At 43.2% G+C, this 25,647-nt stretch overlaps 1 protein-coding gene across 1 annotated transcript in view; it reads right to left on the reverse strand.

Annotated features, from left to right (window-relative positions):
- Positions 1-25,647, reverse strand: part of LOC138637959 (adhesion G-protein coupled receptor F3-like) — an 82,313-nt gene that overhangs the window by 23,253 nt on the left and 33,413 nt on the right. Inside the window, exons 5-8 of the mRNA XM_069726880.1 lie at positions 15,216-15,362; positions 5,941-6,114; positions 4,997-5,215; positions 2,881-3,096 (exon numbers count right to left, since the gene is read on the reverse strand). Of these exons, the coding sequence (XP_069582981.1) occupies positions 2,881-3,096; positions 4,997-5,215; positions 5,941-6,114; positions 15,216-15,362 (756 nt within the window). The remainder of the gene's footprint in view (positions 1-2,880; positions 3,097-4,996; positions 5,216-5,940; positions 6,115-15,215; positions 15,363-25,647) is intronic.

Here is a 25,647-nt window from a genome sequence, read left to right on the forward strand (position 1 = left end):
CAGTAGTTATATTCTTGTACATAGGAGCAGTATTATAGTAGTTATATTCTTGTACATAGGGGGCAGTATTATAGTAGTTATATTCTTGTACATAGGAGCAGTATTATAGTAGTTATATTCTTGTACATAGAGGGCAGTATTATAGTAGTTATATTCTTGTACATAGAGGGCAGTATTATAGTAGTTATATTCTTGTATTCTAGTATTATACTAGTTATATTCTTGTACATAGGAGCAGTATTATAGTAGTTATATTCTTGTACATAGGGGCAGTATTATAGTAGTTATATTCTTGTACATAGGAGCAGTATTATAGTAGTTATATTCTTGTACATAGAGGGCAGTATTATAGTAGTTATATTCTTGTACATAGGAGCAGTATTATAGTAGTTATATTCTTGTACATAGGAGCAGTATTATAGTAGTTATATTCTTGTACATAGGAGCAGTATTATAGTAGTTATATTCTTGTACATAGGGGCAGTATTATAGTAGTTATATTCTTGCTCATAGGAGCAGTATTATAGTAGTTGTATTCTTGTATATAGGAGGAGTATTATAGTAGTTATATCCTTGTACATAGGAGCAGTATTATAGTAGTTATATTCTTGTACATAGGAGCAGTATTATAGTAGTTATATTCTTGTACATAGGAGCAGTATTATAGTAGTTATATTCTTGTACATAGGAGCAGTATTATAGTAGTTATATTCTTGTACATAGGAGCAGTATTATAGTAGTTATATTCTTGTACATAGGAGCAGTATTATAGTTGTTATATTCTTGTACATAGGAGCAGTATTGTAGTAGTTATATTCTTGCTCATAGGAGCAGTATTATAGTAGTTATATTCTTGTACATAGGAGCAGTATTATAGTTGTTATATTCTTGTACATAGGAGCAATATTATAGTAGTTATATTCTTGTACATAGGAGCAGTATTATAGTTGTTATATTCTTGTATATAGGAGCAGTATTATACTAGTTATATTCTTGTACATAGGAGCAGTATTATAGTAGTTATATTCTTGTACATAGGAGCAGTATTGTAGTAGTTATATTCTTGCTCATAGGAGCAGTATTATAGTAGTTATATTCTTGTACATAGGAGCAGTATTATAGTTGTTATATTCTTGTACATAGGAGCAATATTATAGTAGTTATATTCTTGTACATAGGAGCAGTATTATAGTAGTTATATTCTTGTACATAGGGGGCAGTATTATAGTAGTTATATTCTTGTACATAGGAGCAATATTATAGTAGTTATATTCTTGTATATAGGAGCAGTATTATAGTAGTTATATTCTTGTACATAGGGGGCAGTATTATAGTAGTTATATTTTTGTACATAGGGGCAGTATTATAGTAGTTATATTCTTGTACATAGGGAGCAGTATTATAGTAGTTATATTCTTATAAATAGGGGCAGTATTATAGCAGTTATATTCTTGTATATAGGAGGCAGTATTATAGTAGTTATATTCTTGTACATAGGAGCAGTATTATAGTAGTTATATTCTTGTACATAGGGGCAGTATTATAGTAGTTATATTCTTGTACATAGGAGCAGTATTATAGTAGTTATATTCTTGTACATAGAGGGCAGTATTATAGTAGTTATATTCTTGTACATAGGAGCAGTATTATAGTAGTTATATTCTTGTACATAGGAGCAGTATTATAGTAGTTATATTCTTGTACATAGGAGCAGTATTATAGTAGTTATATTCTTGTACATAGGGGCAGTATTATAGTAGTTATATTCTTGCTCATAGGAGCAGTATTATAGTAGTTGTATTCTTGTATATAGGAGCAGTATTATAGTAGTTATATTCTTGTACATAGGAGCAGTATTATAGTAGTTATATTCTTGTACATAGGAGCAGTATTATAGTAGTTATATTCTTGTACATAGGAGCAGTATTATAGTAGTTATATTCTTGTACATAGGAGCAGTATTATAGTAGTTATATTCTTGTACATAGGAGCAGTATTATAGTTGTTATATTCTTGTACATAGGAGCAGTATTGTAGTAGTTATATTCTTGCTCATAGGAGCAGTATTATAGTAGTTATATTCTTGTACATAGGAGCAGTATTATAGTTGTTATATTCTTGTACATAGGAGCAATATTATAGTAGTTATATTCTTGTACATAGGAGCAGTATTATAGTTGTTATATTCTTGTATATAGGAGCAGTATTATACTAGTTATATTCTTGTACATAGGAGCAGTATTATAGTAGTTATATTCTTGTACATAGGAGCAGTATTGTAGTAGTTATATTCTTGCTCATAGGAGCAGTATTATAGTAGTTATATTCTTGTACATAGGAGCAGTATTATAGTTGTTATATTCTTGTACATAGGAGCAATATTATAGTAGTTATATTCTTGTACATAGGAGCAGTATTATAGTAGTTATATTCTTGTACATAGGGGGCAGTATTATAGTAGTTATATTCTTGTACATAGGAGCAATATTATAGTAGTTATATTCTTGTATATAGGAGCAGTATTATAGTAGTTATATTCTTGTACATAGGGGGCAGTATTATAGTAGTTATATTTTTGTACATAGGGGCAGTATTATAGTAGTTATATTCTTGTACATAGGAGCAGTATTATAGTAGTTATATTCTTGTACATAGGGAGCAGTATTATAGTAGTTATATTCTTATAAATAGGGGCAGTATTATAGTAGTTATATTCTTGTATATAGGAGGCAGTATTATAGTAGTTATATTCTTGTACATAGGAGCAGTATTATAGTAGTTATATTTTTGTATACAGGGGCAGTATTATAGTATGTAGGGGCATGCAGTGGTGCAGCGTTATTCCCTTAAGCTGTCTATCTGATTTCCATTGTGCCTGACCTGAGGTGACCTGTCCGGGTTCCCAGATTACATAGTATGACTCCTCATCGTCCGGGATGCAGCACTCCACAATGATCCCAGGAAATATGGTGACGTTATTCCAGAGAAAGACCCGGGATGGGTTTAGGATGATATCTGAGGCGTTCAGGGGAAACTCCAGCAGATGTCTTACTTGCCATTGAATATTCCGGTAGAGAAATCTGCACAAATATAATCCTAGAAGAAGAAGGAACAATGGTAATCCTTAGTACAGTCAAGAGACTACTGCCGATCTTGTGTGATATTTCTTCTAAACACCAGGGACACTGAAACCACAGACACCGGACTCTAGAGCACCGGAACGCTGGATTGTCTTTAACCAAAAGATGGAACAACAAACTGAGTAAATATAAAACATTGGACAAGAACTTTAAAAAAAACCCACCAGAGACCAAGGACTACTATTCTAATGGAGCGATGTTTAGAGAATTGTGAATTTTATTACTAAACTCTATGTACTGGAACAATAAACTGGGAAAAGGAACAACTGGACACCACGACCGGTAAATGAAACTGTTCCAGATCAGGGACTTGTGGACCAAACCAAGTAACATTGAGGATCGGAGAATCCAACCATTGAACACCAGGAACGAATGTGACAAACTGCAGGACACTGTATGTAGGTGTATGGATACATGAGGTGCCGGGTAAGAGTGGTCTTATCTCCTGGACACCAGGAGCTGACTCTTAATTACTGGTGGTCTTGTGTTGCGTCATGAGACTAAGAAGGGACAGCGAAGACTGTGAAACTAAACCACTGGATAGGAGAGATTGCAGTTGTATGGGGGTCCTTACACATAAGATAAAACTCAAACGTTAATGTTTGGTCTGGACCAGATCTGGCTGCAACATCGGCTGAAAAAATTCATTAATGGCCATTGTAGTCTGTGAAGTGTTTGGTGCCATGTACAACCGATTATTCGTCAGGCCATTTTCCTTTAATATATATAGGGTCTTAAACAACTGGGATATCAAATTACAAGGCCTCAGGACTAATAAAATCACCAGACACCAGAGTCTAAAACCTGCAACATCAGGAGTCAAATCTCTAGATGATAGGAACTAAACTGATAGAAACCGCAAACTGGGGAAACCAACCATAAGAAACAGGACTAGTGAGGAGAACCATTAGAGACCTGGGACTGGAACTCTAAAAGGACTGATGTCCAGAGAATGGGGCTAGGACACTAAACCAATGGACTTTGGAAACCAACCACAGGAACCAGGACTGGTGAAGAGAACCATTATAGACAAGGGACTGGAACTCAGAAAAGACTGAACTCCAGAGAATGGGGTTAGGACACTAAACCAATGGACTTGGGAAGCCAACCACAGGAACCAGGACTGGTGAAGAGAACCATTATAGACAAGGGACTGGAACTCTGAAAAGACAGAACTCCAGAGAATGGGGTTAGGACACTAAACCAATGGACTTGGGAAACCAACCACAAGAACCAGGACTGGTGAAGAGAACCATTATAGCCCAGGGACTGGAACTCTAAAAAGACTGAACTCCAGAGAATGTGGGTAGGACATTAAGCCAATGGTCTGTATGGACTTGGATAACCAACCACAGGAACAAGGACTGGTGAAGAGAACCATTATAGACCAGGGACTGGAACTCTAGAAAGACTGAACTCCAGAGAACAGGGCTAGGACACTAAACCAATCGACTTGGGAAACCAACCACAAGGACCAGGACTGGTGAAGAGAACCATTATAAACCAGGGACTGGAACTCTAAAAAGACTGAACTCCAGAGAACAAGGCTAGGACACTAAACCAATGGACTTGGGAAACCAACCACTAGAACCAGGACTGGTGAAGAGAACCATTATAGACCAGGGACTGGAACTCTAAAATGACTTATTTCGAGAGAACGGGGCTAGGACACTAACCCTTGGATAACCAACCATGGGAAAAAGGATTGGTAGAGACAACCAGTAGTGGTTAGGGACTGAGATAATGAATTACTGAGCACCAGATACTGAGTAACAAATGTAGACCGTCATCCATGTACTCTGCTCCTCCTGTCGGATGAACAAAGATGTGAAAATTATAAAAAAAGGTCACTCTACCTCCCCAGTATCGGGGAACGTTCTTGATGCTTAGAGTAGATTTTCTGTTGGACGTCACCACTGTGGCTCTGGTGCCATTGTGAACCTCCATCATCATATTGGACAACACGTCGACCAGCAGCCACTGGACGTTCGTGATATCACCCACTGACGTGAACTCCAAGATGACATCGCTCCCCAGTCTGGCTGGATCCGGAGATGAGGTTAGGTTACCGGGAACTAAAAGAAAACAGGAAAAACAAAGGAATTGTAAGAATTACGGGTTCTTGCAAGAAGGAGAGACATATTCACCTTCCAGCACAACCAAAATACACTTTCTTTTTTGTTTATCTCAACAGATTTTAACTATTCTGATATTAGTCCACTCCTTGCCTTTGCCCAAATCTAAAATGTACCCCAGAGTTAAGAAAAGAGCTGAGGAACAAGGAACTCCTTGGGTTTTTATAGCAGTTACTCATGAAAACAATGCAGAAACTTCGATTCCCGCATTCACAGAGAATCTTATTAAATAAAGGTTGTCAACATGATAAAAATGGAAACTTTTGTGTGGCTTTTATTACCTTACAGGGTTGTCTTTTGAAGACATTTGCAACTTTGGACCCCACCCAATTGTGCCTAAAAATGTTTTATGGCGACCTTCACTTTATACGAGACGTAATGAGCCTCCTATAACATGTTTCTGGAAGTAAATCAAAGAAAATGGAATAAGTGTCTGATGTGTAGTAGACTTCACCTCCATCCAACACAGGCTGGTTAGGTTCCTAGGATCCCTAGCACTCGGGCAATGCAGAACATTAGGATGGAAACCACTGGTGCAATCCGAGAAAGATGGAAGGATGAAGATGGAAGGATGAAGGGGCATTGAGGACCATACATGACACTGACATCACAATATAGGATATGATTGTGGCTAAACATACATGAGGATTTGGGGTGCCACCTACTTGTTGGAGGTTCTTCGCAGTACACTGTGCTGTTTGCGTCCAGGTGAGGGCAAAAGCAGTAGGATTCGATATCCATTGGGATGAAGCACGTGGGGTGGGATTTGCATTGCTCAATGTCAAAGTCGAATCCGGGCTCGCACTCGCACTGTATATTCTCCTGTCTCTTGGTGCACTCTAATAGGTACGATAAATGAATGACACATTAGTCAGTCCATGTCGCTGCTGAGGGTCACATGTAAAACCAGCAAATCTCTAGTAACCAATGTGGAATTTAGGTTATGGAGCAGCATACAGCCCTCCAAATTCTGACTTGTCTACCCAATAAGGTAGACACCAATGGGCCGTGGTGTGGGCCTACTCTTATACAGTCGTGGCTGAACGTGTTGGCACCTTGAAATTATTCCAGAAAATGAAGAATTTCTCCCAGGTAATTATTATTAATTAGTCATGTTTCGTTATACACAGGTTTATTTCATTTGTGTGTTTTGGAACAACACAAAGAAAAGAAAAAAAGGCAAATTGGCCATAATTTCACACAAAACTCCAAAAATGGTCCGGACAATATTGTTGGCACCATCAACTTAATATTTGGTTGCCCCCTTTGGAATAAATAACTGCAATTGCTTTCTATAACCATCCACAAGCTTCTTACACCTCTTAGTTGGAATTTTGGACAACTCTTCTTACAAACTGCTTTCGGCCTCTCATATGTGAAGGCATCTTCTCCCATCAGCAATTTTAAGATCTCTCCACAGGTGATCTATGGGATTTAGATCCGGACTCATAGATGACACTTCAGAACTCCCCAGCACTTTGTTTTCATCCATTCTGGGGGCTTCTTGAAGTATGTTTGAAGTCATTGTCCTCCTAGAAGATCCATGATCTAGGACACAAACCCACTGGGCACTACATTGCCACCCAAAATTCTTTGGTAATCTTCAGATTTCATGATACCTTCTACGCAGTCAAGGCACCCAGTGCTTGAGGCAGCAAAACAATCCCAAAATATCTGTGACCCTCCACCATATCTGACTGTTTGTGCTGTGTTCTGATCTTTGTAGGCCTCATTTAGTTTTCCGTAAAGTAGAATGATGTGCTTTACCAAAAAGCTCTATCTTGGTCTCATCTGTCCACAAGATGCTTTTCCCTAAGGATTTTGGCTTACTTACGTAATTTTTTTTTCAAACTGCAGTCTAGCTTTTTCTGTCTGTGTCAGCCATGGGGTCTACATGCGTCTCCTGCCATAGCGTTTCCTTTCATTCACATATGGACAAATACTTGACGCTGACACTGATGCCCCCTGAGCCTGTGGGACAGCTTGAATTGCTTTGGAACTTGATTGGGGCTTATCCACCATCCGGACTATCTTGCGTTACAACCTTTCATCAATTATTCTCTGCCGTCCATGTCCAGAGAGATTAGCTACAGTCCCATGTGTTGTAACCTTCTTGGTTATAGCGTGCACCGTGGACAAACGAACCTCAAGATCTCTGGAGATGGACTTGCAACCTTGAGATTGTTGACATTTTTCAACAATTTTGGTTCTTAAGTCCTCAGACAGTTCTCTTCTCCTTTTTCTGTTCTCCATGCTTAGTGTGGCACACACAGGCACAAAATGCAAGGATTGAGTCAACTTCTCCCCTTTTTGTTTGGTTTCAGGTGTGATTTTCATATTTCCCTCACCTGTTACTCGCCACAGGTGAATGTGAACGAGCATCACATGCTGGAAGCAAAGTCGGTTACCCACAATTTTGGAAAGGTGCCATTTTTTTTTCTCCAGCCCATTTTTGGAGTTTTGTGTGAACTTATGTCTAATTTGCCTTTTGTTTCTCTTTTTTTGTGTTGTTCAAATAAACACAAAGGAAATTTACATATGTATAACCAAAAATTTGTAATTGCAAGAATTGTCTGGGAGAAATACTTCATTTTATGGAACAATTTCAAAATTGCCAACAATTTCTGCCACGACTATAAGTTAGATGTTAAAGTCTGCTAAATACCTCAGGGTACCTACACCAGCAACAGAGTATGCGGGCAGTTGCTGCATTGTTTCTAGCGTTCACATGTCCTGCACTGTACGTTGGTCCTCCTACCTCATGCTATTTTCATGCGCTTTGTTCTGTGCTGCTCCCCACTTATTGTATGAATATTTACTACTAGATTGTGGCCCGATTCTAACGCATCGGGTATTCTAGAATATGCAGGTCCCCGTAGTATATGGACAATGATGATTCCAGAATTCGCGTCAGACTGTTCCCGTCCCTGATTGGTCGAAGCAACCTTTATGACATCATCGTCGCCATGGCAACCATTATGACATCTACGTCGATACTGTGCCCGTCGCTGAATCAGAAACGTGGGATTTCTACGTCCTTTATGACATCATCGTCGCTGTGCCCGTCGCTGATTGGTCAAGGCCTGGCGGCCTCGACCAATCAGAGACGCGGGATGTCTACGTCCTTTATGACATCATCGTCGCTGTGCCCGTCGCTGATTGGTCGAGGAGGACTGATCAATATAGAAGTGTCAGGAGGACTGTCAGGAGGACTGATCAATATAGAAGTGTCAGGAGGACTGATCAATATAGAGGTATCAGGAGGACTGATCAATATAGAAGTGTCAGGAGGACTGATCAATATAGAAGTGTCAGGAGGACTGATCAATATAGAGGTATCAGGAGGACTGATCAATATAGAAGTGTCAGGAGGACTGATCAATATAGAATGTCAGGAGGACTGATCAATATTGAAGTGTCAGGAGGACTGATCAATATAGAAGTGTCAGGAGGACTGATCAATATAGAGGTATCAGGAGGACTGATCAATATAGAGGTATCAGGAGGACTGATCAATATAGAATGTCAGGAGGACTGATCAATATTGAAGTGTCAGGAGGACTGATCAATATAGAAGTGTCAGGAGGACTGATCAATATAGAGGTATCAGGAGGACTGATCAATATAGAGGTATCAGGAGGACTGATCAATATAGAATGTCAGGAGGACTGATCAATATAGAGGTATCAGGAGGACTGATCAATATAGAAGTGTCAGGAGGACTAATCAATATAGAGGTATCAGGAGGACTGATCAATATAGAGGTATCAGGAGGACTGATCAATATTGAATGTCAGGAAGACTGATCAATATAGAGGTATCAGGAGGACTGATCAATATAGAAGTGTCAGGAGGACTGATCAATATAGAGGTATCAGGAGGACAGATCAATATAGAGGTATCAGGAGGACTGATCAATATAGATGTGTCAGGAAGACTGATCAATATTGAAGTGTCAGGAGGACTAATCAATATAGAAGTGTCAGGAGGACTGATCAATATAGAAGTGTCAGGAGGACTGATCAATATAGAGGTATCAGGAGGACTGATCAATATAGAAGTGTCAGGAGGACTGATCAATATAGAGGTATCAGGAGGACTGATCAACATAGAAGTGTCAGGAGGACTGATCAATATAGAAGTGTCAGGAGGACTGATCAATATATAGGTATCAGGAGGACTGATCAATATAGAATGTCAGGAAGACTGATCAATATAGAGGTATCAGGAGGACTGATCAATATAGAAGTGTCAGGAGGACTGATCAATATAGAAGTGTCAGGAGGACTGATCAATATAGAAGTGTCAGGAGGACTGATCAATATTGAAGTGTCAGGAAGACTGATCAATATAGAAGTGTCAGGAGGACTGATCAATATAGAGGTGTCAGGAGGACTGATCAATATAGAAGTGTCAGGAGGACTGATCAATATAGAGGTGTCAGGAGGACTGATCAATATAGAAGTGTCAGGAGGACTGATCAATATAGAAGTGTCAGGAGGACTGATCAATATTGAAGTGTCAGGAGGACTGATCAATATAGAAGTGTCAGGAGGACTGATCAATATAGAAGTGTCAGGAGGACTGATCAATATAGAATGTCAGGAGGACTGATCAATATAGAGGTATCAGGAGGACTGATCAATATAGAAGTGTCAGGAGGACTGATCAATATAGAAGTGTCAGAAGGACTGATCAATATAGAGGTATCAGGAGGACTGATCAATATAGAGGTATCAGGAGGACTGATCAATATAGAAGTGTCAGGAGGACTGATCAATATAGAAGTGTCAGGAGGACTGATCAATATAGAAGTGTCAGGAGGACTGATCAATATAGAATGTCAGGAGGACTGATCAATATAGAAGTGTCAGGAGGACTGATCAATATAGAAGTGTCAGGAGGACTGATCAATATAGAAGTGTCAGGAGGACTGATCAATATAGAATGTCAGGAGGACTGATCAATATAGAAGTGTCAGGAGGATTTATCAATATAGAGGTATCAGGAGGACTGATCAATACAGAAGTGTCAGGAGGATTTATCAATAAAGAGGTGTCAGGAGGACTGATCAATATAGAAGTGTCAGGAGGACTGATCAATATAGATGTGTTAGGAGGACTGATCAATATAGAGGTGTCAGGAGGACTGATCAATATAGAATGTCAGGAGGACTGATCAATATAGAGGTATCAGGAGGACTGATCAATATAGAGGTATCAGGAGGACTGATCAATATAGAAGTGTCAGGAGGACTGATCAATATAGAAGTGTCAGGAGGACTGATCAATATAGAGGTATCAGGAGGACTGATCAATATAGAATGTCAGGAGGACTGATCAATATAGAGGTATCAGGAGGACTGATCAATATAGAAGTGTCAGGAGGACTGATCAATATAGAGGTATCAGGAGGACTGATCAATATAGAAGTGTCAGGAGGACTGATCAATATAGAGGTGTCAGGAGGACTGATCAATATAGAAGTGTCAGGAGGACTGATCAATATAGAAGTGTCAGGAGGACTGATCAATATAGAGGTGTCAGGAGGACTGATCAATATAGAAGTGTCAGGAGGACTGATCAATATAGAATGTCAGGAGGACTGATCAATATAGAAGTGTCAGGAGGACTGATCAATATAGAAGTGTCAGGAGGACTGATCAATATAGAAGTGTCAGGAGGACTGATCAATATTGAAGTGTCAGGAGGACTGATCAATATAGAGGTGTCAGGAGGACTGATCAATATAGAAGTGTCAGGAGAATTTATCAATATAGAGGTATCAGGAGGACTGATCAATACAGAAGTGTCAGGAGGATTTATCAATAAAGAGGTGTCAGGAGGACTGATCAATATAGAAGTGTCAGGAGGACTGATCAATATAGAAGTGTCAGGAGGACTGATCAATATAGAGGTGTCAGGAGGACTGATCAATATAGAATGTCAGGAGGACTGATCAATATAGAGGTGTCAGGAGGACTGATCAATGTAGAATGTCAGGAGGACTGATCAATGTAGAATGTCAGGAGGACTGATCAATATAGAGGTATCAGGAGGACTGATCAATATTGAAGTGTCAGGAGGACTGATCAATATTGAAGTGTTAGGAGGACTGATCAATATTGAAGTGTTAGGAGGACTGATCAATATAGAAGTGTCAGGAGGACTGATCAATATAGAAGTGTCAGGAGGACTGATCAATATGGAAGTGTCAGGAGGACTGATCAATATAGAAGTGTCAGGAGGACTGATCAATATAGTGGTGTCAGGAGGACTGATCAGTATAGAAGTATCAGGAGGACTGATCAATATAGAAGTGTCAGGAGGACTGATCAATATAGAAGTGTCAGGAGGACTGATCAATATAGAAGTGTCAGGAGGACTGATCAGTATAGAAGTATCAGGAGGACTGATCAATATAGAAGTGTCAGGAGGACTGATCAATATAGAAGTGTCAGGAGGACTGATCAATATAGAAGTGTCAGGAGGACTGATCAATATAGAAGTGTCAGGAGGACTGATCAATATAGAAGTGTCAGGAGGACTGATCAATATAGAAGTGTCAGGAGGACTGATCAATATAGAGGTATCAGGAGGACTGATCAATATAGAAGTGTCAGGAGGACTGATCAATATTGAAGTGTCAGGAGGACTGATCAATATAGAAGTGTCAGGAGGACTGATCAATATAGAAGTGTCAGGAGGACTGATCAATATTGAAGTGTCAGGAGGACTGATCAATATAGAAGTGTCAGGAGGACTGATCAATATAAAAGTGTCAGGAGGACTGATCAATATAGAAGTGTTAGGAGGACTGATCAATATAGAGGTATCAGGAGGACTGATCAATATAGAAGTGTCAGGAGGACTGATCAATATAGAAGTGTCAGGAGGACTGATCAATATAGAAGTGTCAGGAGGACTGATCAATATAGAGGTATCAGGAGGACTGATCAATATAGAAGTGTCAGGAGGACTGATCAATATAGAAGTGTCAGGAGGACTGATCAATATAGAGGTGTCAGGAGGACTGATCAATATAGAATGTCAGGAGGACTGATCAATGTAGAATGTCAGGAGGACTGATCAATATAGAGGTATCAGGAGGACTGATCATTATTGAAGTGTCAGGAGGACTGATCAATATAGAGGTATCAGGAGGACTGATCAATATAGAAGTGTCAGGAGGACTGATCAATATTGAAGTGTTAGGAGGACTGATCAATATTGAAGTGTTAGGAGGACTGTCAGGAGGACTGATCAATATAAAAGTGTCAGGAGGACTGATCAATATAGAAGTGTCAGGAGGACTGATCAATATAGAAGTGTCAGGAGGACTGATCAATATAGAAGTGTCAGGAGGACTGATCAATATAGAAGTGTCAGGAAGACTGATCAATATAGAAGTGTCAGGAGGACTGATCAATATAGAAGTGTCAGGAGGACTGATCAATATAGAGGTGTCAGGAGGACTGATCAATATAGAAGTGTCAGGAGGACTGATCAATATAGAAGTGTCAGGAGGACTGATCAATATAGAAGTGTCAGGAGGACTGATCAATATTGAAGTGTCAGGAGGACTGATCAATATAGAAGTGTCAGGAGGACTGATCAATATAGAAGTGTCAGGAGGACTGATCAGTATAGAATGTCAGGAGGACTGATCAATATAGAGGTATCAGGAGGACTGATCAATATAGAAGTGTCAGGAGGACTGATCAATATAGAAGTGTCAGAAGGACTGATCAATATAGAGGTATCAGGAGGACTGATCAATATAGAGGTATCAGGAGGACTGATCAATATAGAAGTGTCAGGAGGACTGATCAATATAGAAGTGTCAGGAGGACTGATCAATATAGAAGTGTCAGGAGGACTGATCAATATAGAGGTGTCAGGAGGACTGATCAATATAGAATGTCAGGAGGACTGATCAATATAGAGGTGTCAGGAGGACTGATCAATATAGAATGTCAGGAGGACTGATCAATGTAGAATGTCAGGAGGACTGATCAATATAGAGGTATCAGGAGGACTGATCAATATTGAAGTGTCAGGAGGACTGATCAATATAGAGGTGTCAGGAGGACTGATCAATATAGAAGTGTCAGGAGGACTGATCAATATTGAAGTGTTAGGAGGACTGATCAATATTGAAGTGTTAGGAGGACTGATCAATATAGAAGTGTCAGGAGGACTGATCAATATAGAAGTGTCAGGAGGACTGATCAATATAGAAGTGTCAGGAGGACTGATCAATATAGAAGTGTCAGGAGGACTGATCAATATAGTGGTGTCAGGAGGACTGATCAGTATAGAAGTATCAGGAGGACTGATCAATATAGAAGTGTCAGGAGGACTGATCAATATAGAAGTGTCAGGAGGACTGATCAATATAGAGGTGTCAGGAGGACTGATCAGTATAGAAGTATCAGGAGGACTGATCAATATAGAAGTGTCAGGAGGACTGATCAATATAGAAGTGTCAGGAGGACTGATCAATATAGAAGTGTCAGGAGGACTGATCAATATAGAAGTGTCAGGAGGACTGATCAATATAGAAGTGTCAGGAGGACTGATCAATATAGAAGTGTCAGGAGGACTGATCAATATAGAGGTATCAGGAGGACTGATCAATATAGAAGTGTCAGGAGGACTGATCAATATTGAAGTGTCAGGAGGACTGATCAATATAGAAGTGTCAGGAGGACTGATCAATATAGAAGTGTCAGGAGGACTGATCAATATTGAAGTGTCAGGAGGACTGATCAATATAGAAGTGTCAGGAGGACTGATCAATATAAAAGTGTCAGGAGGACTGATCAATATAGAAGTGTTAGGAGGACTGATCAATATAGAGGTATCAGGAGGACTGATCAATATAGAAGTGTCAGGAGGACTGATCAATATAGAAGTGTCAGGAGGACTGATCAATATAGAGGTATCAGGAGGACTGATCAATATAGAAGTGTCAGGAGGACTGATCAATATAGAAGTGTCAGGAGGACTGATCAATACAGAAGTGTCAGGAGGACTGATCAATATAGAAGTGTCAATCAGACTGGCGGCCTCGACCAATCAGAGACGCGGGATTTCTACGTCAATGCTGTGCCGGTCTCTGATTGGTCGAGGCCTGGCGGCCTCGACCAATCAGAGAGCCGGGATTTCCAGGACAGACAGACAGACAGACAGACGGAAAAACCCTTAGGCAATTATATATATAGATACCCTTTTCTATTTCACTATGTAATAAAATTATATTTGATCTTTACCGTTGAGTTTTAATTTCTTACTTTATTGGTTCTTAGATCTCGACATATAATAATAACTTCCCAGTCTTATATTCTCATTAGAGCAGTTGGACATGAGAAGAGTAAAAACAAAGCAACAGCTGCCCGCATACTCCACCAAATTATACAAGTAAATGTAGACAAGAAGGTTTGGGATCTGAAGCAGATGGTGTTGGTTTAGTTATCCTTAGGTATTTGGTAGGTAGGCTTCACCATCTAACTTCTAAGAGTAGACTTGTATCATGGAAATTTTCCTGTTACATTTGGTGGAGTATGCGGGCAGCTGCTGCATTGTTTTTAGTGTTCTCGTGAATACAAGACTGGGAAGTCATTATTATATGTTGAGAATTAAAAGCCTACAAAGAAATAAATAATAACTCAAAGGTAAATAACAAATATAATTTTATTACATAGTATAATAGAAACGGTGTAGTGAAAATTCATACAATAAGTTGGAAGCAGCACGGAGCAAAGTGCCAGAACATAGTATCAGACTGAGGACCAACACACATTGCAGGACACAGCGCGGGTGTAGTAGAAATAGGTTATTGATGTTCTTATAGGCGCTAGGTGATCCATTCAGGTTACATATTGGTGACTTATTACTATTTGTAGGTTGATATGACACAGATCTAGTAAGACTCGGACCTGTGGTGGCCGCTATACTGCTAATTTCAGCCAATGATCCTCTATATGGGAAGGTCTCACTTGTCAGGACCATCTTCACCAGATGTGGGTCGTCAGCTGCTTCATTCAGTGGGATGACTTGTATATAAGCCATCCCATCAGATCCACCTGCGGAAACACCAGTCACATGACCATCATATGTACAATTTCAATGTATAGAAACCTTGACCTAACGTAATCTAAAATTCATCATTGGGATAAGTCGTTATCATGGGTCTCTATGGACCATCCTTAAGAAATATGGGAGCTTCAGACATCAGAAAAAACCCCATAAAAATTATATATTTTATTAATATGTCACGCTGATACCTTTGCGCTATTTCATCTTTTTATGTATTACTACCTCCTAATGAACACATGTGTGGCACCCCAGGAGTTCAGGTACCACAGTGATGCTGCCCTCCTCTCCGGAAGGGTAGTGCCATGAATGGAGACAGAGGGATCACCTTTGGCAGGTCATCTTGCATTCAACATATTCCGACTCCAGGCCAGAAGGGGGAGCTCAAAACCCTGTTTTAGGGCAGCTTCCCTATATCCATCCTGATCTGGAGGAAGACTCAGACAGTTGGTCCAGAGAGAGCAGACTTCTAGTAGAGACGAGTGACAGGAAAGGAGCAGTGAAGAGATTAGGAGCTCAGGGAGGCTGCAATTGGGCCTCATGTGAGCCAGAGCACAGAAACTGGGCACCGGGAGCCTGAGGCTGTGGGGAGCTGCAAGCCCCATAGCAGAACTGGAGGGCATATGACTGCATGTAAATTGCCCATACCACACCTGAGGTACAGCAGCAGTTAGAGCCTGGAGTCACCGTGCTAAAGACCCCAAGAGAACGGTTCAAGTTGCCTACCGTGCAGGTACTGTCCCAGGACAGGAGAGAGAAAGGGGTACCTTGCCAGCAAGCTACAAGTAGCAAGGGACCAGAAAACCAGCGCATAGTGGAAGGCTCCCAACCTGACCTGCTAAGGGGATCCCTACTTGTTCTCAGGCTGCCTGGACTCCTTCTGCACCTGTTGCCGGTACCCTGGACTGAGGCCTGCTACCATCAGTAAACCAGGTAAAGACTGCAACTCTGTGTCAACCGTTATTTACCGGCAACCCACCATCCTTGCCATACACCTTGGGAGCCCTGGGGACCCCGTTTCACCTGTGGGAAGCGTCACCATCTTACTGCAACAACATTACCACCCCAGAGGACCCCTTTTAGCAGCGTCGGTCCCTGTGACCGAGAACCACATGTGGCGTCACAAATAGATTTTATTCCAAAATACCCTTTAAAAGACCAATCCCCCTTTAATTGAATCCCAGGGCCACGGACCGGGTCGCAGCCACCATGACATCCCCTTTAAGTGCGACTAGACCTGGTATCGAGTATCCCCATTGCCCTGTTGGGCAACTCACATGCGATCTGTCTGTACTAGTGACACCTTTATGTCTTATTATATACACAATACTTATGCTTTTGATATCGGGCCAACTTCAGCCCTCCTTCTTTTTCCATCTTTGCTCCTGACCTCCTTGTTTTTGTCCTCGTTCTTTTCCCCTCTATGGGGGTTACTTGGGAAATAGTGATCACAAAATTATAAGTTTTCATGTATCCTTTAAAAAGATGTGTAGTAGAGGGGTTACAAGGACACTAAACTTCAGGAGGGCAAATTTCCAACGGATGAGAGAGGATCTTGGTGCAATTAACTGGGACGATATCCTGAGACACAAAAATACACAGAGAAAATGGGAGACGTTTATTAGCATCCTGGATAGGACCTGTGCACAGTATATACCGTATGGGAATAAACATATTAGAAATAGGAGGAAACCAATATGGCTAAATAGAGCTGTAAGGGGCGCAATAAGGGACAAAAAGAAAGCATTTAGAGAATTAAAGGAAGTAGGTAGTGAGGAGGCATTAAATAAATACAGAAAATTAAATAAATTCTGTAAAAAGCAAATCAAGGCAGCAAAGATTGAGACAGAGAGACTCATTGCCAGAGAGAGTAAAAATAATCCTAAAATATTCTTTAACTACATAAATAGTAAGAAACTAAAAAATGATAGTGTTGGCCCCCTTAAAAATAGTCTGGGTGAGATGGTGGATGAGGATGAGGATGAGGAAAAAGCCAATATGCTAAATGACTTTTTTTCATCAGTATTTACACAAGAAAATCCCATGGCAGACAAAATGTCTAGTGATAAAAATTCCCAATTAAATGTCACCTGCTTAACCCAGCAGGAAGTGCGGCGGCGTCTAAAAATCACTAAAATTGACAAATCTCCGGGTCCGGATGGGATACACCCTCGAGTACTGCAGGAATTAAGTACAGTCATTGATAGACCATTATTTTTAATCTTTAAAGACTCCATAATAACAGGGTCTGTGCCACAGGACTGGCGTATAGCAAATGTGGTGCCAATATTCAAAAAGGGAACAAAAACTGAACTCGGAAACTATAGGCCAGTAAGCTTAACCTCTACTGTGGGTAAAATCCTGGAGGGCATTCTAAGGGATGCTATACTGGAGTATCTGAAGAGGAATAACCTCATGACCCAGTATCAGCACGGGTTTACTAGGGACCGGTCATGTCAGACTAATTTGATCAGTTTCTATGAAGAGGTAAGTTCCGGATTGGACCAAGGGAACCCAGTGGATGTAGTGTATATGGACTTTTCAAAAGCTTTTGATACGGTGCCACACAAAAGGTTGATACATAAAATGAGAATAATGGGGATAGGGGAAAACATGTGCAAGTGGGTTGAGAGCTGGCTCAGGGATAGGAAACAAAGGGTGGTTATTAATGGAGCACACTCGGACTGGGTAGCGGTTAGCAGTGGGGTACCACAGGGGTCAGTATTGGGCCCTCTTCTTTTTAACATATTTATTAATGACCTTGTAGGGGGCATTCAGAGTAGAATTTCAATATTTGCAGATGACACTAAACTCTGCAGGGTAATCAATACAGAGGAGGACAATTTTATATTACAGGATGATTTATGTAAACTAGAAGCTTGGGCTGATAAATGGCAAATGAGCTTTAATGGGGATAAATGTAAGGTCATGCACTTGGGTAGAAGTAATAAGATGTATAATTATGTGCTTAATTCTAAAACTCTGGGCAAAACCGTCAATGAAAAAGACCTGGGTGTATGGGTGGATGACAAACTTAAATTTAGTGGCCAGTGTCAGGCAGCTGCTACAAAGGCAAATAAAATAATGGGATGCATTAAAAGAGGCATAGATGCTCATGAGGAGAATATAATTTTACCTCTATACAAGTCACTAGTGCGACCACACTTAGAATACTGTGCACAGTTCTGGTCTCCGGTGTATAAGAAAGACATAGCTGAACTGGAGCGGGTGCAGAGAAGAGCGACCAAGGTTATTAGAGGACTGGGGGGTCTGCAATACCAAGATAGGTTATTACACTTGGGGCTATTTAGTTTGGAAAAACGAAGACTAAGGGGTGATCTCATTTTAATGTCTAAATATATGAGGGGACAGTACAAAGACCTTTCTGATGATCTTTTTAATCATAGACCTGAAACAGGGACAAGGGGGCATCCTCTGCGGTTGGAGGAAAAAAGGTTTAAGCATAATAACAGACGCGGATTCTTTACTGTAAGAGCAGTGAGACTATGGAACTCTCTGCCGTGTGATGTTGTAATGAGTGATTCATTACTTAAATTTAAGAGGGGACTGGATACCTTTCTGGAAAAGTATAATGTTACAGGGTATATATACTAGATTCCTTGATAGGGCGTTGATCCAGGGAACTAGTCTGATTGCCGTATGTGGAGTCGGGAAGGAATTTTTTTCCCCAATGTGGAGCTTACTCTTTGCACATGGGGTTTTTTTGCCTTCCTCTGGATCAACATGTTAGGGCATGTTAGGTTAGGCTATGGGTTGAACTAGATGGACATATAGTCTTCCTTCAACCTTAATAACTATGTAACTATGTATGCTCCTGCCCTCATTCTTTTTCCCCTACTTCTTTTTCTATCTACACTCCTGCCTTCCTTTTTCCCCTACTTCTTTTTCCATCTTTGCTTCCACCCTCCTTCTTTTTCCCCTACTTATTTTTCCATCCTTGCTCCTGACCTTCTTTTTCCCCTACTTCTTTTTTCCTCCTCATTCCTGCTCTCCTTTTTTTCCCTACTTATTTTTCCATCTTTGCTCCTGCCCTCCTTCTTTTTCCTCTACTTCTTTTTCCCTCTTCACTCCTGCTCTCCTTCTTTTTCCCCTCGTTCTTTTCCCCTCTACTGTCCTGCCCTCATTCTTTTTCCCCTACTTCTTTTTCCATCTTTACTCCTGCCCTCCTTTTTTTCCTACTTCTTTTTCCATCTTTACTCCTGCCCTCCTTTTTTTTCCTACTTCTTTTTCCATCTACACTCCTGCCCTCCTTTTTCCCTACTTCTTTTTCCATCTTTGCTCCCACCCTCTGTTAGGACTGGCGGAACGCACCAAGAAAGATGCGTTCGCAGTCCGGGGTCCACCGTGCAGGAGAAACCCTGCTGCTAGTAAATAGCAGACTATATGGCGGTACACTAAAGTATATACACGTGGGTTCAACCTCACCCAGCGTGAAGGGAGCAATCCTGCTGCATCACAGGATCGCGGCACCGCACCTAAAGCGCGAGCGAGCAGTCAGCGTACTTAACCCCAACTGGGATTGAAGTCCGATTAGACCCTCGCTGGCACTACACCACAACTGGGTGTGTAAGGAAACTAAGAATAAATATATAAATGCACAGGAGTGCGAGCAATGCCGCACTGACGGACGCCACCAACCACACTGGCTTGGGTATGGAAAGCGCAAGGCAAGCGCACGGCGCCGTACAGGCGGACACAGCAAGAGGACGCTGCAATGTGTGTTTCGTGCTGTTGGACAAGTCGGGCGCTAGATAGCAAACATACACCTTCCACGAACAGACATTCAATAGGGAGGGTATTTAAAGAGCGACTTTCATTCACAACACACACACATATTTACAAGACAATACTAGCGCATGGCCGTGCGGTCATGCGCAGTTTATATAGTTGCAGCACAGGAAGTGGCCACAGGACTTTTGCCCTTCCAAGACCTGTCAAGAGGACCAATGGAATGTGCTGCAGAGCCTGAGCACATGACCCTCGATCTCCAACGGGAGATCTTACCCTGGGCATGCTCAGTATGCGCAGACAAGGACTTAGTCCCAGAGAAGTCCGCTCGCTGCTGACCAGTACTGGCTTTAATGGCAGAGACTGGAGAAACAGCAGTAACTCTCAGAACAGAGTGAGAATGAGCAAGACGCTGGGACTGACGTCTTTGCTGAGCAGACTCCACTGCGGCTGGACAAGAATGGGAGACCGCAGCGGAGGTGGCTCGAGATTCCCCCTGTGCAGAAGCGGGAACTCGACCCCTAACATTACCCCCCCTCCTAGGGCCCCCCCCTCCTTGGGCCTCGCTACGCTCGAAGGCAGCAATGAGCTGCGGAGCCCGGATGTGCTCAGCAGGCTCCCAGGATCTATCCTCAGGACCGTAACCCCTCCAGTCCACCAAATAAAATTTTTTGCCATGAACCACCTTGAACCCCAAGATAGCGTTCACCTCTTAATCGTCCGTAGACGAACCCGACGTCCCAGTAGAAGACTCAGAAAACCGGGACATGTAGACGGGCTTAAGGAGGGACACATGAAAGGTGTCGGTGATACCATGGCGTGGAGGAAGGGCCAGACGGTAAACCACAGGATTAACCTGTTCGAGGACCTTAAAAGGACCTAAGTAGCGAGGTGCAAACTTGGTAGACTCAACTCGCAGCCTGATGTTACGGGCGGAGAGCCACACCAAATCGCCAGGAGCAAAGGTTGGAGCGGGGCGCCGATGTGCGTCGGCGGAGGACCTCATTCTCTCCTTGGAAGCCCGAATGGCATCCTGAGTGCGATCCCAAATGTCCCGTGCCTCCACAGCCCAGTCTGCCACCCTGGAATCGGCGGAAGACACGGGCATGGGCACAGGTACCCGCGGATGCTGACCATAGTTAAGGAGGAATGGGGTCTGTCCAGTGGAGTCAGCTACAGCATTGTTAAGAGCAAACTCCGCCCACGGTAGCAAAGATGCCCAGTCATCTTGCTTAGCAGAGACAAAATGTCGCAGATATGTGACCAAGGTCTGGTTGGCTCTCACCACCAACCCATTCGTCTCGGGATGATACGCCGAAGAGAGATTTAACTCAATAGTGAGAAGATGACAAAGCTCTCTCCAGAACCGAGACGCAAACTGGGGACCCCGATCACTGACAATTTTGTCTGGCATACCGTGAAGACGGAAGATGTGTTTAATAAACAACGCTGCCAAGGCCCGTGCAGAAGGTAGCCGAGGAAGCGGCACCAAATGCACCATTTTAGAAAAATGGTCGGTGATTACCCAAATAATGGTACAGCCACGAGACTTGGGCAGACCCACCACAAAGTCCATCCCGACCATCTCCCAGGGCCTGTCTGCCACCGGCAGAGGGTATAAGAACCCAGCTGGCCGTTGACGGAGAGACTTATTCTTGGCACAAGAGACACATGCCCGAACGTAGTCTCCGACGTCACGAACCATATGTGGCCACCAGTACATTCTCGCCAGCAACTCTGATGTCCTCTTTGCCCCAAAGTGTCCACCCACTCTGGACGAATGAGCCCAGGAGAGAACCTCCGGTCGCAAATTGATGGGAACAAAAGTCTTGCCCGGAGGCACAGACTCAAGCGAAACCGGAGCTACGGTTCTCAGACTCTCCGAAGGGACAATGAGCCGAGGCTCGTCCTCCTCCTCCTCAGTTGACACAAGGGAGCGAGAGAGAGCGTCAGCACGAATGTTCTTCTCTCCGGCGAGATAATGTAGAGTAAAGTGGAACCGGGAGAAAAACAAGGACCATCTGGCCTGACGAGAATTCAGCCGCTGGGCTGTCTGCAAATAGACCAAATTCTTGTGGTCCGTGAAGACTTGGAATGGGAACCGAGCACCCTCCAAGAGATGTCTCCACTCCGAAAAGGCCAACTTCATTGCCAGCAACTCCCTATCCCCGATGGAGTAATTTCTCTCCGCTGGTGTGAAGGTCTTTGAGAAGAAGAAGCATGGGTGCTTCCGACCTTGAGCATCCTTTTGATAGAGGACTGCTCCAGCACCAACGGATGAGGCATCCACCTCCATAAGGAATGGCTTATCTACATCGGGACGATGTAAGATGGGAGCGCTAGCAAAATGGGACTTTATAGAAGCGAAGGCCTTGGAGACTCCTTCGGACCACAATTTGGGATTTGCTCCCTTCTTTGTGAGGGATACCAAGGGAGCTACCAAAGTTGAGAAGTGGGGGATGAACTGGCGATAGTAATTTATGAACCCCATAAAGCGCTGCACCGCTTTAAGAGAATGGGGTTCCTGCCAGTCCATCACTGCTTGTAGTTTGGCAGGATCCATAGCCAATCCCTGGGCCGAGATGATATAGCCCAGGAAAGGTAAGGACTCCTGCTCAAACACACACTTCTCCAACTTTGCATATAAGGAATTCGCCCGTAGGAGTTCGAAGACTCTGCCAACATCTCTCCGGTGGGAGTCAATATCTGGAGAGAAGATGAGAATATCATCCAGATAGACTACAACCGAGGTGGAAAGCATATCCCGGAAGATATCATTGACAAAGTCCTGAAAAACGGCTGGGGCATTACAGAGCCCGAAGGGCATCACCAGGTACTCATAGTGCCCATCCCTGGTATTGAAAGCCGTTTTCCATTCGTCCCCCTCACGGATACGAATCAGATTATAGGCACCCCGCAGATCTAATTTGGTGAATATCTTAGCTCCCCTTAGCCTGTCAAAGAGCTCCGATATCAGGGGCAACGGGTATTTATTTTTAATGGTGATAGCATTGAGACCCCTGTAATCGATGCACGGACGTAACTCCCCGTTCTTCTTCTGTACGAAGAAGAATCCCGCCCCTGCCGGAGACACTGACTTCCTTATAAACCCTCTTGCCAAATTCTCCTGAATGTATTGAGACATAGCCTCCGTCTCTGGGAGAGAGAGGGGATATACTCTTCCCCGAGGAGGTTCAGCTCCAGGCAAGAGGTCTATAGGACAGTCGTAGGGGCGATGAGGCGGTAGGGTCTCAGCAGCCTTCTTAGAGAATACGTCTGCATAGCACCAATAGCACCTAGGAAGAGATGAAAGGTCTGCGGGTACCTCAGTAGTAGAAACCTGTAGACACTCACTCACACACCTGCCCATACAAGACTTACTCCAACCCAATATTCTCCCTGAGGACCACTCAATATGTGGAGAGTGGAAACGGAGCCAGGGTATTCCCAGCAAAATCTCATCCATTCCCTCGGGAAGAACAAGAAGGGAAATAATCTCCTGGTGGGAAGGGGACATGGACAGCGTGAACGGAACTGTCTGGTGTGTGATCTGCAGTGGAAGTGTCGCCCCATTCACAACTCTAACTGTAACTGGTTTGGCGAGCATGACTAGTGGTATAGCATGGCGTAGAGCAAAAGCAGAGGACATGAAGTTTCCCTCTGCTCCTGAATCCACACAAAGCTCGACTGTTAGAGTGGAGGAGCCTAACAGGATTGTCCCTTTAAAGGACAGTTTGGAGGAAAATGCTGCTGTGTCTAGTGAACCTCCCCCAATGGTTACTAGACGCGATCGTCTTCCCGACCGCCGCGGACATTTATTGGCGTAATGTCCAAGTTGATGACAGTTTTTACAAACCACGGGTACTCGAGCGGCCTGAGACTTAGGTCCCGCTCGAGAAACCTCCATGGCCTCATGGGAATCTGACGCCAAGACAGGAGATTCAAGAGGTCTGGCGAAGGTAGGAGCCAGCCGAAACCTCTGCCTACACTGGGTCCGCTCCAACCTCCGCTCGTGAAAACGGAGGTCGATGCGGGTAGATACTGAAATAAGTTCCTCCAGTGTGGCGGGTATCTCCCTGGTGGCCAAGGCGTCTTTCACATGGTCTGCCAGTCCCCTCCAGAACACCGGAATAAGAACTTTGTCTGGCCACTCTAACTCAGAAGCTAGAGTCCGGAACTGGATGGCAAACTGGCTGACCACGGACGTACCCTGAATAATAGTCAACAACTGGAGTGCGGTATCGTGGGTAACACGAGGTCCTAAAAAGACCTGCTTCAGAGTGTCCAAGAAGAGAGGAGCACTCTGTACCACACGATCATCTCGCTCCCAAAGTGGCGTTGCCCACTCCAACGCCCTGCCCGACAAGAGAGATAGAATAAATCCCACTCTCGCCCGTTCCGTAGGGAAACGTGACGCCAGGAGCTCAAGATGTATGGAGCACTGGCTCACGAATCCGCGACATTGTTTACTGTCGCCAGCAAACTTGTCAGGAAGCGGGAGACGGGATAAAGTCAGAGCAGGGGTGGCAGCGGACAAACTGGCTGCGGCTACACTAGCAGCATGAACAGCTACAGCAGTGACATCCACAGCTGAGGTTGTACGCTCAAGAGCTACCAACCTTCCCTCCAGCTGCTGGATGTACCTCTGTAAACGCTGGTCGTCCGCCATTTACTAGCCAGACCCTGGCGCCAGTATTCTGTTAGGACTGGCGGAACGCACCAAGAAAGATGCGTTCGCAGTCCGGGGTCCACCGTGCAGGAGAAACCCTGCTGCTAGTAAATAGCAGACTATATGGCGGTACACTAAAGTATATACACGTGGGTTCAACCTCACCCAGCGTGAAGGGAGCAATCCTGCTGCGTCACAGGATCGCGGCACCGCACCTAAAGCGCGAGCGAGCAGTCAGTGTACTTAACCCCAACTGGGATTGAAGTCCGATTAGACCCTCGCTGGCACTACACCACAACTGGGTGTGTAAGGAAACTAAGAATAAATATATAAATGCACAGGAGTGCGAGCAATGCCGCACTGGCGGACGCCACCAACCACACTGGCTTGGGTATGGAATGCGCAAGGCAAGCGCACGGCGCCGTACAGGCGGACACAGCAAGAGGACGCTGCAATGTGTGTTTCGTGCTGTTGGACAAGTCGGGCGCTAGATAGCATACATACACCTTCCGCGAACAGACATTCAATAGGGAGGGTATTTAAAGAGCGACTTTCACTCACAACACACACACATATTTAGAAAGACAATACTAGCGCATGGCCGTGCGGTTATGCGCAGTTTATATAGTTGCAGCACAGGAAGTGGCCACAGGACTTTTGCCCTTCCAGGACCTGTCAAGAGGACCAATGGAATGTGCCGCAGAGCCTGAGCACATGACCCTCGATCTCCAACGGGAGATCTTACCCTGGGCATGCTCAGTATGCGCAGACAAGGACTTAGTCCCAGAGAAGTCCGCTCGCTGCTGACCAGTACTGGCTTTAATGGCAGAGACTGGAGAAACAGCAGTAACTCTCAG

The sequence above is a fragment of the Ranitomeya imitator genome, chromosome 5 (assembly GCF_032444005.1).
Source record: "Ranitomeya imitator isolate aRanImi1 chromosome 5, aRanImi1.pri, whole genome shotgun sequence".
Classification (NCBI taxonomy): Eukaryota; Metazoa; Chordata; class Amphibia; order Anura; family Dendrobatidae; genus Ranitomeya; species Ranitomeya imitator.